At 41.3% G+C, this 18,278-nt stretch overlaps 1 protein-coding gene across 5 annotated transcripts in view; it reads left to right on the top strand.

Annotated features, from left to right (window-relative positions):
• The window catches only part of Senp7 (SUMO specific peptidase 7), a 140,352-nt gene that overhangs the window by 38,455 nt on the left and 83,619 nt on the right, over positions 1-18,278 (top strand). For 3 of the 5 annotated variants that reach the window (NM_001105888.2, XM_087575865.1, XM_087575864.1), the window contains 1 exon segment: positions 13,120-13,317. The exons of the other annotated variants lie outside the window; for them this stretch is intronic. In NM_001105888.2, coding sequence (NP_001099358.1) covers positions 13,120-13,317 — 198 coding nt within the window. 5 annotated transcript variants of the gene reach the window in all.

Genomic DNA, 18,278 nt, shown 5'->3' with positions numbered 1-18,278 from the left:
CTTTGCCTGGTCTCAACCAAAATTAGTCACTGGGTTTGAGCTGTGTATGGACTATGTGCTTGAGAATAGAATTTACCCATGTGTCAGCTAGCTTACTTTTTGGAAGTGATTTCTGCTTCCCTTCTCCCCTACTAGAGAGCTTACCAGATGACACCCTGTTTACTTTACTTCTCATCCATTTGTGGTCCATCTTTTTTCCAATACCTTTTTGATATTTTTTTTCTTTTTTTCTTTTCTGGATTTCTGAAGTTCTTCTCTTTCTGTCTGAATAGAATCTGTTCCTTCCTTCCTTCCTTCCTTCCTTCCTTCCTTCCTTCCTTATTTTTTTTAAAAAAGATTTATTTATTTTATATGAGCACACTGTCTTCAGACAGACCAGAAGAGGGCATTGGATCCCATTACAGATGGTTGTGAGCCACCATGTGGTTGCTGGGAATCGTACTGAGGACCTCTGGAAGAATAGCCATCTCTCCAGCTGGAGTCTGTTGTTTTATTTCTTGTTTCTTATTTACTGACTAAATTGAAGGTAGCTTCTAGACCACCATCTTTTCTAGAAGCCCTGAGTATTCTAGTTTAGCCAAAGACATCAAGAAACAAAGATTGAATGAAGAAAAAAATACAGGAGCAATTACAAAACTAGTTCTGCTATAACAACAGTTGTTCTTTCATACATGCTTTAAGAAACACACACACACACACACCCCAACACACACACACACTCACTCAAACACACACAGACATTTTTGTTTGGACAAATAATTTTTTTGAAAGAAGTATGATTGTTTCTATATTTCTGGGTATGCTGGTGCATGCCTTTAATCCCAGCACTCAGAAGGCAGAAGCAGGCAGATCTCTATGAGGTCATGGCTAACCTGGTATGCGTAGTGAGTTCCAGGACAGCCAGAGCTACAGAGTGAGACCTCAGCTCACAAAACCAAAGAAAGAGAGAGGAAGAAATATGGTTGTTTCTTAAAGCCTGTATGAAAGAAAGCACAGCTGTTGTTATAGCAGGACTAGTTTTGTAATCACTCATATTTTTTCTTTATTCAGTCATTGCTTTATTGGCAATTTTAGTTGCTGGAAGAGGGAGAGTGAGTTTCTCCAAGAGTGTAGCTCTTAGGAAGTTGACCACACTCCACTGGAAGACCACACATTCACGAATATTTGGGCAGCACAAACTGGTATTGAAGATTTTAAAAAAAGAGAGAGATAAAGTTGGGTGGGTAGGGAAGCTTATGATCAAGACACATATGAAACTCATATGTGTCTTGATATTTTTGGCTGTTATCTCCAGTTGTGAAGGGGATGATGAGCCCAAGCTCTGGAAATATTTCCCAGACCAGACATAAAGATGAAAGGGTTTTGTTTTTGTTTTTCCAAACAGGTTTTCTGTGTGTAATATCCTGGGCCCCTATAATTCAGATGTTTGAATGCTTGGCCATAGGAGTGGCACTTTTAGGATGTAAGGCTTTATTGGAGGAGGTGTGGTCTTTTCAGAGCAAGTGTGTCACTGGAGTCAGGGCTTTGAGGTCATATAGACTCAAGCTCTGTCAAGTGTTGAACACAGTCTCTTTCTGGTGCCTGAGTATCAAGATGTCAACTCTTGGCTCCTCCAGTAAGCACCATGCCTGCCAGCTTGCTGCTGTGCTTCTTGCCATGATGGTAATGGACTAAACCTCTGGAGCTGTAAGCCAGCCCCAATTAAATGTTTTATTTTTTTCTTTCTTTTTTTTTTTTTTTTTTTGGTTCTTTTTTTCGGAGCTGGGGTCCGAACCCAGGGCCTTGCGCTTCCTAGGCAAGCGCTCTACCACTGAGCTAAATCCCCAGCCCCAAATGTTTTCTTTTTAAAGATTTATTTATTTATTATAAATAAGTACACTGTAGCTGACTTCAGACACACAAGAAGATGGCATCAGATCTTATTATAGGGTTGTGAGCCACCATGTCGTTGCTAGGATTGAACTCAGAACCTCTGGAAGAACAGTCAGTGCTCTTAACCACTGAGCCATCTCGTAAGCCTAGTTAAATGTTTTCTATTATAAGAGTTGTCATAGTCATGGGTCTCTTTGTAGGGGGATTTTAATTCAGCAACATGGCTCCTCTGACAAAGGGTCACGTTCAAAGGCCTTCTAGGTCTATGTACAGCTGGAGTGCAGACATACTATGGGTTACAGTATGATGTAACTGGAATACAGACATGTTCTTAGTACACACTGTAAATCCCAAACAATGAAGGTAATGTTAGTTTATAGAAGGAAACAGACATGTTTGAAAGTGGCATCTAATTGAGGGGCCGACCAAGTGATGACTCAGAGAAAAATTTGACAGAATGAGTCAGAGATAGGATATGACCAACTCTTATGAGAACAGGAGAACTTTGTTTTGTTTTTGTATTGTTTTCAACCAAGAGTTTCTTATTGGACCAGTTTTATAGAGACAGTTTGCAGAGAAAACAAGCCTAGATACAGGTGAAGACAAAACAACCAGAGAATGAGTAGAGCCAAAGGATTAGAACATATTGTCAGAATTAGTATGAGGCCAGGCAGAGCAATTCAGTTAGAAACTAAGAGAAATGAGTTTGAATCGGTCAGCTTGGAGAAGAGTTTAGGCTAGAACAGCTGAGTTCAAACAGCCAGTGAGAGTTCAGAAAGAGCTAGAAATGCTTGGGAATGGCTCTCATATCATCTCCTTATCTGAAGAAATAAAGCAATGAAACCCTAACTAAGATATATAGATACGTAACCCTGTGGCGGTATGGTCCTATACCAACCTGTAATGTGATAGCTGACGTGTCTTGATGTAATCAAAGACTAACAAGCAGAGGACTCTGGACTGCTCCTGGAGTTTCTGCTCATGTTAATCTACTGCTGACTTAGTCTGTTTTCCTGCTCACCTTTTTACCTGGTCTGAATCCTCAGTCTCTTGGATTTGGACCCCTGTTTGGCCTTTGATGTCATAGCTGGACTCTTATTACTTTGCTGTCCAGCAGCAACTTGTGCGTGCGTGTGTGCGTGCGTGCGTGCGTGCGTGTGTGTGTGTGTGTGTGTGTTAAATAGCTTTAATCTCAGTCATTGCAGCTTCTCGGCGTAGTAAAAAATATTACACATGATCAATGTTTTGTTCTGGGAAATAACCTTCTTAGAAAGTACAACCCAAGTTGGGGGGCAGAGGGTAGGGACAATCCTCCCCATGCCTGTGGCAAAGTGCAGGAGCCCCTCCACCCCAAACTAACCTGAGTCCAGCCCCTCTGGGGAAAAAGGGGGTACATGAACTCCCCACTGCTCCACAAGCAGCTTCTCCCTGTGGCCCAAGGCTCATTCTACCCTCCAGCTTGCAGCCCTCACAGGAGCCATTCTGCATAAAGTACAAGTGAAAAGGTCTGAAGGTCACACACTTTAGGATATATGTTCAAGAGCTCAGTTGAGGGTATCTGCCCCTGCTGCCCCTCAGCACAGGGAGGAATATATACAAGGGAAATAGGGCATATTCCACATCAAACTGGAAAGGACGAAATGGCTTCCTGGGTAGGAGGCAACTATCCCACTGTCTGGCCTCCAATCCCTGCCATCTAAATACTGTCTATATTCTGAGGGGGTAGGTACTATGGGTCCTGGAGTCTCTTCAAGGGCTCCTCACTTGCCTGTGGCAGCTGTGGAAGGGTCAGAGGGAAGGGTGAGGGTTGGGTAGCCTCCTCCCAGTCAGGCTGTCCAGGCCCAGGCTTGAGGGGTGTTGGGGAGGGGGTGGGGGGTGGAGGCAGTTGTGGGGCAACTTTGGCAATGCCAGAGTTGGAGCCTGGAGAGGTGGGGTCAGGGCCCCCAGCTGGGCTGGGAGTGGGGACAGGAGTAGCAGCCATGCCAGTAGGGGGTGATCCAGGGAGGGGGCTTCAGCCCAGAGGGCTGCTCTGTGGGAGTGGCCTGCACGATCTCCTGGCGAACCTCTCAGATCTTTAATTGCAGACACACCTTGGATGGAAAAATGTCATAGCGGCCTTGAAGGCTGCTATGGCCTGGGCTGATGGGAAGAAGCCATGGTCCTGGAAGAGCTGCATGACCAGGGCCTGCTGTTAGTCAAGGGTGCACCACAGTGATGAGTAGGGCACCTACTTCAGCTCCCCAAGCACATCCTCCATTTCACTACCTGTGCAGTCTACGGTAAAGATGTCCCCTTTGCACTTGGCACTCTTGGGGGTGTTGGACTCTGAACTAAAGCTGGACCATCTTGTGCTTGGGTGAAGTGGGGTCCTCAGATGCCGAGTTCAGGTCGAACTGTTCTGTGGAATTCTTCCTCTTCTTTCGGTAGGAGCCAAGGATAGCCTGAGGCAAGGTGGCCAGAGACTGTAGGGCCAGTGAGGGCAGCACCTCCTCTGGTCTAAACTCGGGCAGCTCAGCAAACCGCTCTTCAAAATCCACTTCTGACAGGACCCTGTTGTCTACAGAGTCAAAGGTCTTCTTCAGGAGAGGGGGTGCACCTTCATCTTCTTGCCAGAACTAGTCCCTTCATTTCACTCAGGTGTGTCCCCAGCTACCCTCCCACTACTGCCCTCACTGCAGCAACCCATTCTTGGTACTGGTTTTGATTCCTTACTCTATTAATATATCTCTTCTCAGTTCATTTCTCAAGCCTTTGAACTCTTCGGCAGCCTCTTTTAGCCTCTTCATTCATTGTGTAAACCACATATGTACTATATAGACTTATGTCTATATAGACTTATCTATCTATAGTGTACCGTGTGATGTGTTGTATGAAAATAATTAAGTGGCAGTCACTAACATTAATTACTAATTAGTGCTAATTAATTAGTAGTTAATATTAGGAAGTAAGATTGTATTCACCTCAGCCAGACTACAAAAGTGGAATTATCTGGCAAATTGCTGCCAATGAAACCACTCAGCCTTGTGGATTTATTGTCATCCAGTAAAGGCTCACATTAGAGAAAGGTAGAAACATATTTGCCTATGTTTCTGGCATAGTGTATGCATGTGGATCCATTGCATTCTCAACCCTGGTTTCTGATAAATTTGATAACAAGCTTAGAAAGAGACATCATGTGTTTCATATTTTCACCACCATGTCCATTTGAAAACTGATTATAAGTCTGCCTAGATGTGGCTCTCTCAGTCCACCATATTGAATAATGAGTCTTGGATGTCTATACTCACTTGTTTATTTCAGCCATTATTTTCTCAGATATCCACTCTGCCTTCTTCTTCTTTTAGGACAACCACAATTCATATATTTCTCTAGTGGACTCAAAAACTTCAAAATTCTAGTTAATCCCCCCCTTTTTTTTTAAGATAAGGCCTCACACAGAGCCCTGGCACTTAATAGGTAGACCAGGCTAGCCTAGAACTCACAAGAGATCTATCTGCCTCTGCTTTCTGAGCATTGGGATTAAAGGTGAGGACCACCGCATCCTTCTAGTTGATATATTTTTAAGCTGTAGGGTTTGTTTATAGTTCTTTTTCTGTCTTTATTAATATTTTCATCTTACTGTATTCACTTTCTCGTGTTTTTCTTTTAGTTATTTAGACATTTTTATTAATTCTTTGAGAAGAATGTATTTTGACTAATCACCTCCTCCTCTAGCTCCTACCAGGTCTACCCTTCCTCTATACTCACCCAACTGTGTGGCCTCAGTCTTTAAAAAGTTAAATTAGTAATGTCTGTGTAATCTTGGATGTGTCGCTATGCCCTGGAGTGCCTTTGACTTACCAAAGGCCACACCCTTAAAGAAAACTGAGCCCCCTCTCCCAGCAGCTATCAGTTGCCAGTAACTCTTTAACTGGGGATGAGACTTCATGATCCCCTACCATCTCCATACTGGAATTTGTCTGGCTTGAGCTTGCACAGGTCTTAATTTCTGCACGGCAACAGTGGCGAGTCTCTTTATAATCACCATCTATTGCTAAAAGAACTTCTCAGATGAGGCTTGAGAGATGCACTAATCTATGTGTATGGTGTAAGTCCTTAGGAATTGTTTTAGTCCTGTGTCCAGTTAACAGAATACTAGTAGGTTTTTCCCTAGTGCGTACGTCCTGTCTAACCACAAATTCTTGGCCCCAGTAACAGTGTCCAGGTATGACTTCCATCTTAAGTCTACCCAGAAAGTGATACATTACTCCCACGACAGAGTGCCAGTCTTGTACCAGTATCTTGCTAGGTTGGGTATTATTATAAGCCTTGGGGTTGATACAGTTGGATAGGCTGATTGGGTAGGATTGGTAACTACTTTTCTTTTTCAGTAAGGAGCACAGCACCTTCAGCACTATAAGAATTCGTCTGAGGATAGCTAAAGCTATCCTCAACAATAAAAGGACTTCAGGGGGAATCACTATCCCTGAACTCAAGCAGTATTACAGAGCAATAGTGATAAAAACTGCATGGTATTGGTACAGAGACAGACAGATAGACCAATGGAATAGAATTGAAGACCCAGAAATGAACCCACACACCTATGGTCACTTGATTTTTGACAAAGGAGCCAAAACCATCCAATGGAAAAAAGATAGCATTTTCAGCAAATGGTGCTGGTTCAACTGGAGGGCAACATGTAGAAGAATGCAGATCGATCCATGCCTATCACCCTGTACAAAGCTTAAGTCCAAGTGGATCAAGGACCTCCACATCAAACCAGACACACTCAAACTAATAGAAGAAAAACTAGGGAAGCATCTGGAACCACATGGGCACTGGAAAAAATTTGTGAACAAAACACCAATGGCTTATGCTCTAAGATCAAGAATCGACAAATGGGATCTCATAAAACTGCAAAGCTTCTGTAAGGCAAAGGACACGGTGGTTAGGACAAAACGGCAACCAACAGATTGGGAAAAGATCTTTACCAATCCTACAACAGATAGAGGCCTTATATCCAAAATATACAAAGAACTCAAGAAGTTAGACCGCAGGGAAACAAATAACCCTATTAAAAAATGGGGTTCAGAGCTAAACAAAGAATTCACAGCTGAGGAATGCCGAATGGCTGAGAAACACCTAAAGAAATGTTCAACATCTTTAGTCATAAGGGAAATGCAAATCAAAACAACCCTGAGATTTCACCTCACACCAGTGAGAATGGCTAAGATCAAAAACTCAGGTGACAGCAGATGCTGGCGAGGATGTGGAGAAAGAGGAACACTCCTCCACTGTTGGTGGGATTGCAGACTGGTAAAACCATTCTGGAAATCAGTCTGGAGGTTCCTCAGAAAATTGGACATTGAACTGCCTGAGGATCCAGCTATACCTCTCTTGGGCATATACCCAAAAGATGCCTCAACATATAAAAGAGACACGTGCTCCACTATGTTCATCGCAGCCTTATTTATAATAGCCAGAAAATGGAAAGAACCGAGATGCCCTTCAACAGAGGAATGGATACAGAAAATGTGGTACATCTACACAATGGAATATTACTCAGCTATCAAAAACAACGAGTCTATGAAATTCGTAGGCAAATGGTTGGAACTGGAAAATATCATCCTGAGTGAGCTAACCCAATCACAGAAAGACATACATGGTATGCACTCATTGATAAGTGGCTATTAGCCCAAATGCTTGAATTACCCTAGATCCCTAGAACAAACGAAACTCAAGACGGATGATCAAAATGTGAATGCTTCACTCCTTCTTTAAATGAGGAAAAAGAATACCCTTGGCTGGGAAGGGAGAGGCAAAGATTAAAACAGAGACTGAAGGAACACCCATTCAGAGCCTGCCCCACAGGTGGCCCATACATATACAGCCACCCAATTGGACAAGATGGATGAAGCAAAGAAGTGCAGACCGACAGGAGCCGGATGTAGATCGCTCCTGAGAGACACAGCCAGAATACAGCAAATACAGAGGCGAATGCCAGCAGCAAACCACTGAGCTGAGAATAGGTCCCCCGTTGAAGGAATCAGAGAAAGAACTGGAAGAGCTTGAAGGGGCTCGAGACCCCAAAAGTACAACAATGTCAAGCAACCAGAGCTTCCAGGGACTAAGCCACTACCTAAAGACTATATATGGACTGACCCTGGACTCTGACCCCATAGGTAGCAATGAATATCCTAGTAAGAGCACCAGTGGAAGGGGAAGCCCTGGGTCCTGCTAAGACTGAACCCCCAGTGAACTAGACTATGGGGGGAGGGCGGCAATGGGGGGAGGGTTGGGAGGGGAACACCCATAAGGAAGGGGAGGGGGGAGGGGGATTTTGCCCGGAAACCGGGAAAGGGAATAACACTTGAAATGTATATAAGAAATACTCAAGTTAATAAAAAAAAAATAAATAAAAAAAAAAAAGAAATACTCAAGTGAATAAAAAAAAAAAGAAAAAAAAAGAATTCGTCTGTAGGGATAAAGGCTTCTCAGTTTTCACTTTAGTTTCTTTTGCCTTTCAGGTTCTATCTGGAAATTTGAAAGTAGCAATGTTTGAAATGTTTTCTTGTAGTACACTAATTACTCATCTCGAGGCCTTACATTTAGATCTTTTATCTATTTTAAGTTTGATTTTGTTTGTATGCCATGGGAAATTGGAGACAACTTGAAATTATCTACATTTATATATTCAGTTTTCTCAGGACAGTTTATTGAAGAGGATGTCCTTTCTCTAATGTTAGTTTTTAATGCCTTTGTTGAAAATCAGTTCTCTGTAGATGGATGTGTTTAGTTATAGACTGTATTCGGTTCCATCGATCTCTCTGTTTTTATGATAATACCGGTGTTATTTTGGTTACTGTGGCTTAGTACATCTTATATATTTTGAAATCAGGCATTGTGATATCTTAAGTTTTGTTCTTTTTACTTGAAATTTCTTTGCCTATTCAGTTTTTTCCTTCCATGAGAATTTTGAAATTATATTTGTTACTATTCTCTTGATATGACCAATTACCTGATAAGAAGCAACTGGAGGAAGGAAGGGTTTATTTTGGCCCATGGTTTCAGAAAGTGATCTTAGTGTTCTGTTGCTGGAAAAGTAGCTGGGAGCTTTATATCCTGATACTCAGGCAGCAGGCAGATAGAAAGAAGAAAGAGGGAGACACTGGATATAACATGGGCTTTTCAGACCTCAGAGCCTACCCTCAATGACACTCTTTCTCCAACATGGATACACTTCTTAATCCTTCCCAGCAGTTCAACTGAGGAGTAAGCAAGCATGTGTACCTACAGGGACAAACCACCCCAGAGTCTGGTATGGCAGGTAAGGCTAGGTAGCATGGGAGCATGAGTGTTATAAAACTGAATCCTTGGTGGAGAAGCACCAACAGAGATATGAGGTGTTCAGTTCACTTTCTCCTTTTCATTCTGTCCTGGATTCCAGCCCATGGCATGGTAGCACCCACAGTCAGAGTGGTCTTCCCTTCTCAGTGAAATCTTTCTGGAAGCAGCCTTGTAACTATAGCTAGAACCATGTTTCCATGGGAATTTCAAACCCAGTCAAGTTGACAATGAAGTTTAACCATTACAATTCCACATCTTGGAAACTTGACCCTCAGACACATCACTGTACTGGCTGGAGAGATGGCTCAGCAGTTAAGGCACTTGTTCTTGCAGAGGACTCAGGTTCAATTCCCAGCACCTACATGGTGGCTCATAGCAACCCGTCACTCCAGTTCCAGAGGATCTAATGCCTTCTTCAGACACACATGTGAACAAAACACTTGCACACAAAAAATAAATCCAAGGCATGTCATTATTAATCACCATTCCACTCCTAACTCTTGCTATCTCATTTTCACCTCATAATTCGAAATGCATTGGGTTCATTACTAAATATCCCCGTGACCTCCAACTGTCCCATCTTCATTCTAAAGTCCAAAATTTCTTCTGAGACTAAGTCCCTGTAAAGTCATAACCAAATTTCATTGATCAGTATACAATGGAACAGAATAAACATTCCATTCCCTACAGGATGGTGTCACAGCAAGGAAGGATCAGATCAAATCATGTGTGAAACCTAGCAGGGTGGATGACAGCTGTTGTAGTTCTATGTCTGGCATCAGGGGTTCCTGTTGGGTTCATCTCACTATCAAAGAGAGGGTTTGGGCAGACCCACCCTCCAGATCTGCTCCCGTTACTGTACAGAGCCTCTGTCTTGAACTGGCTGTCTTCTGTGTCTTCAGCTTCCCTTAGTAGGTTTTGCATGGTGACATCTCCAGCATCCTGGGGTCTTCATGACAGTGTAGGCTTCACTTTCAAACTTTATGCATGACCTGTCAGGATTCCTTGCAGGGATCCCTCCCCTGCTTCACAGTGCCTGGCAGTCTTAACATCTCTCAAGCCTGCAAAACCAATATAGGTGGTAAGTGGTGCCAGTTTGAGATGAAGCCTGGAGGTTTGAACCAGAGTTGGAGTACTTTGTGTGTTGATTCGGGGCTGAGGTTTATGTATCCTTACCTAGGCAGCTATTTTTGAGCAAGCAGTTTCTTGAGTGGCATTTTGAGTTTAGGCTCCTTTATTTAAAATGAATTGCATTTTCACTAGAGCTTTCCATGTGTGGGCTCTTGCCCTCTTTGCACCTCCCTGTGCAGAGCGCTAGGCTTTCATTTGTTTGTTTTACTCACGTTACTGTTTTAATAACAGCTGCTTTCTCAGCAGGCTTATCTGTAACTTCATATTCATTCTTGGTCCCATATTCATCTTGGTTGATCTTGCTCAGGGTAGATTTAATATGAAGTCAGTAGTAATCATATACTGAATACATAACCAGAACACTGGCTTGTCTTGACATTTCTGCTGCCAAACAGAATAATACATTACTTTTAAATTCATCCTTACTCCAGGTTTCAGGACATAGAGAAAATCCAGCCCGATTCTTTGCCAAAATGTGACATGAGGCCTTTAGCTTAGTTCCTTACTGAGGTCTTGTTGTCATAGAGTCCATCATGTACTGATTGCACAGTCCTGTCCTGGACATAGTTCCCTTTCACTTAGACATTTGGATAGATAATTTAATTTCCTTGCACAGACATTATTCATATCAGAACATTTATGGTTTTGCTTGTAATTTTTTTCAGTTTCTGTCCATTTCTTTGGTAGAGGGCTAGCATTCTTTAACACTTTATCTTAAAGGTTATTAACAACTGAAGGAGGGAAGGTTTATTTTCAGCTCCTGTTTTCAGAGTCCATCTTGGTGGGACAGGAATGAGGGACAGCTACATGGCAGCTGCCAGGTTACTCACAAAGTTGCTGAACCTAGAAGCAAAGAACAGGGATGAAAAGTCAGGCTGTAGCCTTTAAAGCCGACTCCTGTGCCCCGTGTAAGCCAGGGCCTATAGCCTTGCACAGCAGCGGTGTTTAAACACATGAGACCCTGGGGGATATCACTGTCCAAACTAAACAGTCATAGCCATAGTAAAACTCTTCTTGTTTCAGAAGAAATGACAAGATCTGTTCTCCTTCCTGTTATCTCGCATCATAGTACCTTAGGTGATGGTTTGAATTATTTTCTGGAATAAAAATTCCTCAATCATTTACCGTTTGCTGATATGCCTGTCTCTAGATCCTACTAGTGTAGTTGTTTTGTTAGAAGATTTTCTGTAAATATTTGTTGAACATACTATTACCAACTTAAAGGTTTTAACTCATTTCTGTATTCTTTATACCATAATATTTTTATTAATGTAACATGTTTTCATGGATGTTCTCCTAGGAATTGTACCATTTCCCCTTGAAACTGTCTAGTGTTCTATCATTAAGGAGCTGCTACAAAGAGATTTTTTTTAAGTCATTGGGAAATTTCTTGTTTAATTTTGAAAATACATGAACATTTTGTTTTCTGTTTCTTTTTTTTTTTTTTTTTTTTTTTTTTTTTTTTTTTTTTGGAGCTGGGGACCGAACCCAGGGCCTTGCGCTTCCTAGGTAAGCGCTCTACCACTGAGCTAAATCCCCAGCCCCTTCTGTTTCTTAATATTGTTGTATTTGTTAAGATGTCTAAAAGTGCTTCTTATGTCATAAAGTAGACTCTTCTGATTAAACACGTATGATTAACATTTTAGCCATTCCTTATTTGACATTGTTTAAAGTCTGTGTGGTAGCCTGTTTACACCCCTGTAGAAATTGTATTCAATGGCTTGAGGACTGAAAGTAGTTTACAGATAATGTCAGCAAGAAAGAATATATTGACATGAATAAATGCACAAATATGATGAAGCTAAAACTGGAAGCTGCTTGTATGTGTCAGGCTTTCTGTTGATATTTGCTGAGGGCAGTGAGGTCCTTGTCCTCACAGATAGGCACTGGGGATATACAGGCTTGTATCTTCAGAGGAAGATGTTTACCTGTTTTCCACCCAGAGCGCTGGGGATGGTAGTTTATAATCTGGTGGTCTTTTGCTATCTATGGGGCCAGGCTTCACCTGAATCATTCTCCTTAGTCACTCTCATAGACCCTTATCTTGGGCATTGTTCCTGAGTCAACAAAACCCAGCTTTATGGAAGAGGCTGTGTGTACTTTGTAAAGAGTTTCACTGTAGGCATGTCTTAAGCTTTGTTGTATACATTGGATTGGATTAATTATCATCAGGATACTTTTCTTCAAGCTTGTGCTATGCTTAAATATGGCTAAAATAAACTACTTGGAGCCGGAGTCTAGAAGTGAACTAGCGTGGACTAAGTTGATCGAACCAGGTTCTCTTGCTTCATGAAGAGCTTCCTCTGCCAGCCCTTGTATTTGCAGAGCCCCCCACGGTTGTTACATTATATATAAATGTTTGCTTATCCATGTTAGAAATAAGGTGAAATAAGTGTCATGTTCTCTTAGTTTTAATATATTTTCTAAATTCCTACATGCTAAAGCAAAACTAATTTGCATTAAGTGGTTGCTTCTGTGATGAGAGCTGCAGAGGCATATGCACTGTCCACTAACTGTGGGAAAGTGTGAGTTGCTAGGAATTCAACAACTATACGTATTTTCGAGGATGGTTATAGTTTGTCTGATAGAATTTTGAAGAAAATCCTAGTGTAAGTGAAGTAGGCTTTACTTTTTAATGTGTCATTGAGAATGGCTAGATATTTGTGTTTTTACTTACACTGTTTAATGTTTTCTCAAAGTAGGAGAAACTCACTTATTAAGGTTTGTAACAAATGCATGTATTATATAACATTTAGAATCATGTGTATTAATTATTTGTGTATATAACAGGCATCTCAAAGTTATGTTGACGAATGTTCTATGGACGGACTTAGGACGAGAATTCAGAAAGACCCTGCCTAGAAATGATGCTAAGTTATGTGATACCAGCAAGGTGCAATCAGACTCATTGCCTTCGACATCTGTTGACAGCATAGAGACATGTCAAAGATTAGATCCTCTTCACCAAAGCCTTAATTTATCTGAAAGGTACGTTACTTAGTATTGATTTTGTTCCATGCTTTTGATTTTACTACATGTGAAATAATAAATCCCACAGTCTTAATAATGAAATAGTTGGAAATGATAGTAAAGACGAGTGCACACAAGTGTTCCGCTAGAGCAGACCTCAGAGCCTTCCACCTGGCCTTCAGTTAGATCATGGCTCTGACACAGGATTAGAATGCTCTTTATTCCACTTGCTTTATGATTGATAAATGTATATTGTTAGGATTTATGATATAAAACCTAATGTGTATACATATTCAAATATATATGTTGTTGTAAAAATATAAAAATAAAATAGGTATTGTTGCCTTTTACCCCGCTAGCTCTGGCACCATAGTGTTCCAAGATATCTGCTAAATATCTTGGCGGAAACACATCCCCACTCCTCAGCGGCCCACTGTCTCTTGCCGCCACACACTTTCCTACACTCAAACTCCCACATAAAAGAACACACAACACAATAATCTTTGACCCAAATGATAAGATATAATTGCCCACTTAAACATACAAAGCCCGGTACCATCCATCCCTTAAAACATTAATAAGAACCTGTAAATACACAGAGCAGAATCTTATCACCTGCCATGGCTTCTCACCCTCTCCTCCTCCTATCTCTCCTTTTTCCTCTAGTCTCCTCCTCTTCCTTCAGACTTCTCTTCTGCCCATCCTTCCTTCTCCTCCAATGGCAGGCCTCCTTCTATCCTGTACCTGCCCCTCACCTGTACTTTACAAATTCAATGGGGAGAATGTTCTGGTGAAGTCACTTGAGTTCTGAGTATGTGACTAGGCAGCTGTCCTTGGGGCAGTGGAATTAGCATCAAAATACAGATAACTCCAGGGCAAACCACAACATATATGTGCATATTAATGTTTGTTTTTTAATTTTTACCTTTTACTTAATTTTTTATTTTACATATGTTCTGTTTACATCATTTCCCCCCTTCATTTTACTTCCTCCAAATACTCAGGTTTTACCTACTCCCTCTCAAATTCATAGCTTCTTTTCTTTAATCATTATTGCTGCAAATATGCATACATATATATGTTTATTTATGGATACATTTACAGATTCAACATGCTGAGTCCTTTTAGTGTGCTTGCATGGATTTGTTTTTAGAGATAACCATGACGGAGTCTCCTCTCTCAGCAGTCACTCATTACCTAGGAGTGAGCACCTCTGCTGTGTTGGCATGGCACCTGTGAGTGTCATTGTTCAGATTAGTCAGGGTTAGGAACCTGTGTTGCTGAGATTGTATTACTGATGCTTCCCTGTCGTATGGAGAAGGTGCTGTCCTGTAGCAGAAGGTCTGGTTCTGTGGCTCTTACAGTATTTCTGCTTCTCTTCTGTGATGTTCCTTGAGCCTTCGGTGTAGGGTTGTATTGTGATGTATCAGCTGGGGCTAAGTACTTGACGGTCAGTTGTTCTCTGCATTTTGACCATTTTTGGCTTTCTGAAATGGTCTCTATCTTCTGTAAAAGGAAGCTTCTTTGACTAGGGATGAGAACCACATTTATCCATAAGGCTATAAAGACAAGTTATTAAGGATGCGGTTAGAGATTATGATAGTTTGCATAAATGGCAGTAGTAAGTTCCATGACTTAACCAGCCATAGCTGGTTGCCTAGGTTTATGGTTTTAGACATGAATTTCCTCCTACTGAGTGAGTCTTAAGCCCAGTTAGGTGGCTGCTGTTTACACCCGAGATGTCAGTGCCACTGTTGTACCCTTGGGGAAATCATCCCATATGGTCATCGTTATGTTTCACAGGTTACATCTGGGAGGACTGTTGCTTTTACCCCTTGGCAGTTTGCACAGAACCTTCAGATACTATGAGAACTGGTTTTCAGGGAGGAGGCTTTCAGGCCATATCCAGCTGGATTTCTCCAAGTCGTGTGTCTCAAGTGTGTGGTGTCTTCAGCAGCAGGGTCTTCCCTTCAAGTTCTGGAAGGCAGCCAAGGGCAGCTGACAGTAGCTTATATTGTTTTGGGAGTCTCTTGGACCCTCCTGACCAACAGCTTGAAGGCAGTTTCCCATGCCTGGTACTGGAGGTTTCGTTAGTCTTGGCTCTTGGGGGGAACATTATCACCCCCAAGAAGTATAATTTTAATTGATATATATATTTGTAACTTTAATTTTTTTCAAATCCTGTTCTTAATGATGGTTCTTAAACACTAACCTCCCTTGTAACCCACCATGCACCAGAGGTAGTGGAAAAGAAAGGACACAGGGGAAGTGGACTTGTTGAGAAAAGTTCTTTGGAGCAACTCCTGTCTGTGTTTTCTGGAAATTTTCAGTTCAGTTCATAGGTTAGCAGGCAGCGGCAGCTCGATTCACTCACAAACACCTCATGGATAAACTAGCAGTCCAGTTCAGGAGAGTCGGGTTAGCAGCAATGGTGGCAGGACCTAGCAGAGACAGCCAGGCCTCAGCCTGCTCTAGTCAGCAGGAAGGTCCAACAGGAACACCAGGAGAAGTTCTCAGCTGTGTCTCTCTCAGGGGAGTGAAGATCAGTGACGATGCGAGACCCACAAGCGTTTCATGGCTAGCGGTACCAGCAAGCCAAGCTCTGTCTCCATCACTCCGAGGAGTCCTATTATACCCTCCAAACATCATGTGTTCTTTAACATGCTTGCTTTAGCAGAACATCCTCTCTCCTGTGTCTGCTTCAGCAAAATGTTCCTTCACGTGTTTGCCCCAGCAAAACACCATCTAATCAACTTTTGAAAGAACCCTTAAGTTTTCACTTCATAAGTAATTATATATCAATGCACTATATTTAGTATATATTCACACACATATAATTATATATGTATACATATATATGTAATTTTGAGTAAACAAAACTATATGTAAGTACACATATACATAGACTCACATATATGTAATTCTGAGTAAGCATAAAATTCGCACAGGGAATGTGACTCCCTATGACTTTTAGAAATATTCATAGTGTCATTTCCCTCTCCTGCCTTTTCTTCTGTATTGCTATCTCCTCCACCAGAGAAAGGGCCCCCGATTTTCCCCATTTCCCCTTTCATAGCACTCTTAGTCTATCACTCCTCTCTCTAGAGCTCCTCACCACTATGGTCTCCTTTTACTTTCTTTTTTTAAAATCTTAGCATATATTTTAAACATAATTTAATCTGGATCCTCACTACTTTTGACTTTGTGAGTTTCTCATAGTTCTTACATATTGATTCAATATAGACATTGATTTTAATGCTATTAAAATATTGCTTTCACAGAGGCCCTTGGTCCTGTGAAGGCTTGATGCCCCAGTGTAGGGGAATGCCAGGGTGGGGACTGGGTGGTGGATGGGGAATCATCCTCATAGAAAGAAGCAGAGAGAGGGGGGATGGGATAGGGGGTTTCCAGAGGGGAAACCCGGAAAGGGGATAACATTTGAAATGTAAATAAAGAAAATATCCAATAAAAAAAAGTAAAAAAAATTTTGCTTTCACATTTTAAATAGTAAATATTCAGCTTAATTTTAAAAATAAGACAAAATTCTGCATTTTTTGATAAAAAGGTTATTTGTTTTTATTTACATATATGTGTATATGCCCATAGACATCAGAAGAAAGTGTCAGCTCTCTTAGAATGGAGTTCCAGATAATGTGGTCTACCATGTGGGTGCTGGGAACTAAAGTGATCCACAGGAGCAGCAAGTGCTCTTGCCCACTGAGCTGCATCTCCAGCCTCCTGTTTTTAGAAACTGAATGTGAGGTTTGGTGCTAAAAAGAAGGAACTAGTTGTAGGAATTTGTAATCTGCAATATAGTAGTGTAATACACATCTTTTTTTATCTTTATTAAATTGGGTATTTCTTATTTACATTTTTTTTCTTATTTACATTTTGATTGTTATTCCCTTTCCCGGTTTCCGGGTCCACATCCCCCTCCCCTTCTCTATGGGTGTTCCCCTCCCCATCCTCCCCCCCCATTAATGCACATATTTTCATTTATAGTTTTAGCTCAATTTTTTTTTTAGGATTGGTAAATTGTTTAGAGTCAGAATAACTTTCCCCTTACCATGGTAGTGCTTTGATATCATAGTCTATAATTAGGAATTCCTCCCTTTCCTTTTCCCTCCCTCTCCCTCCCTCCCTCCCTCTTTCCCTCCCATCATTCATTCCTTTTTTTCTTAATTTCCTCAACATTTACTCACTTTGTAACCCTTGGCCTGGAACTCTTCATGGATACCAGGCTGACTTTGAACTCACAAAGATCTGATTGCCTCTATGGTCTGTTTTTGGATGATAGTAAATACTTTAAGCCACGATCCAGATAATCTACTAACTTTAAGGAGTTATTTTTAAAAGTAAAAATGGTACTTTCTTAAAACATACAAGCATAAATCTCTCTCTGTCCTCTCTCTCTCCCTCCCTCCCTCCCTCCCTCTCTTTCACACACATAAAGACACCAGTTAAATAAAGGACATTTAGGCCTAGAAAGATGTGCTCAGTGCTTAAAAGCACTGGCAGTTCTTTCAGAGGTCCTTCGCTGGATTCCCAGCACCCGTGTAGTGGCTCCTAATTGGCTGTAACTTCCTCTTCTGGACTCAGTGGACACCAGGCATGAACATGTTGCACAGACATACATGCAGGCAAAACACTCATATCCATAAAACAATAACATAAATATTTAAAATGAATACTTCTTGTAAAAGATAAATGTTTCCTGAGACTGCTGGAGTAAATAATGCTTGATAGAAATTTTGCCTTCCAAAATAGGAGACAGATAGCTTGGCATATGTCTACATTGATTTTCTCTTAATGTTTTGATTTCTAGCACTGATCTTTTTGAGATACCTGAAAACTACTCTTAACAGTGCTGATATGTAAGGGCTAGTTAGAGGAGTAACCTTAATGGGTCTGACTATTTTAGAAGGAAGTTTGAATTCTCTTCCAGATGACAACAAAATCGTTAGTCCCTTCCCGGTCAT

This window comes from Rattus norvegicus, chromosome 11, assembly GCF_021556685.1.
Source record: "Rattus norvegicus strain SHRSP/BbbUtx chromosome 11, alternate assembly SHRSP_T2T, whole genome shotgun sequence".
NCBI classification, from domain to species: domain Eukaryota; kingdom Metazoa; phylum Chordata; class Mammalia; order Rodentia; family Muridae; genus Rattus; species Rattus norvegicus.
Note: the sequence above shows the minus strand (reverse complement) of the source record. Positions and strands in the feature narration are given on the sequence as shown.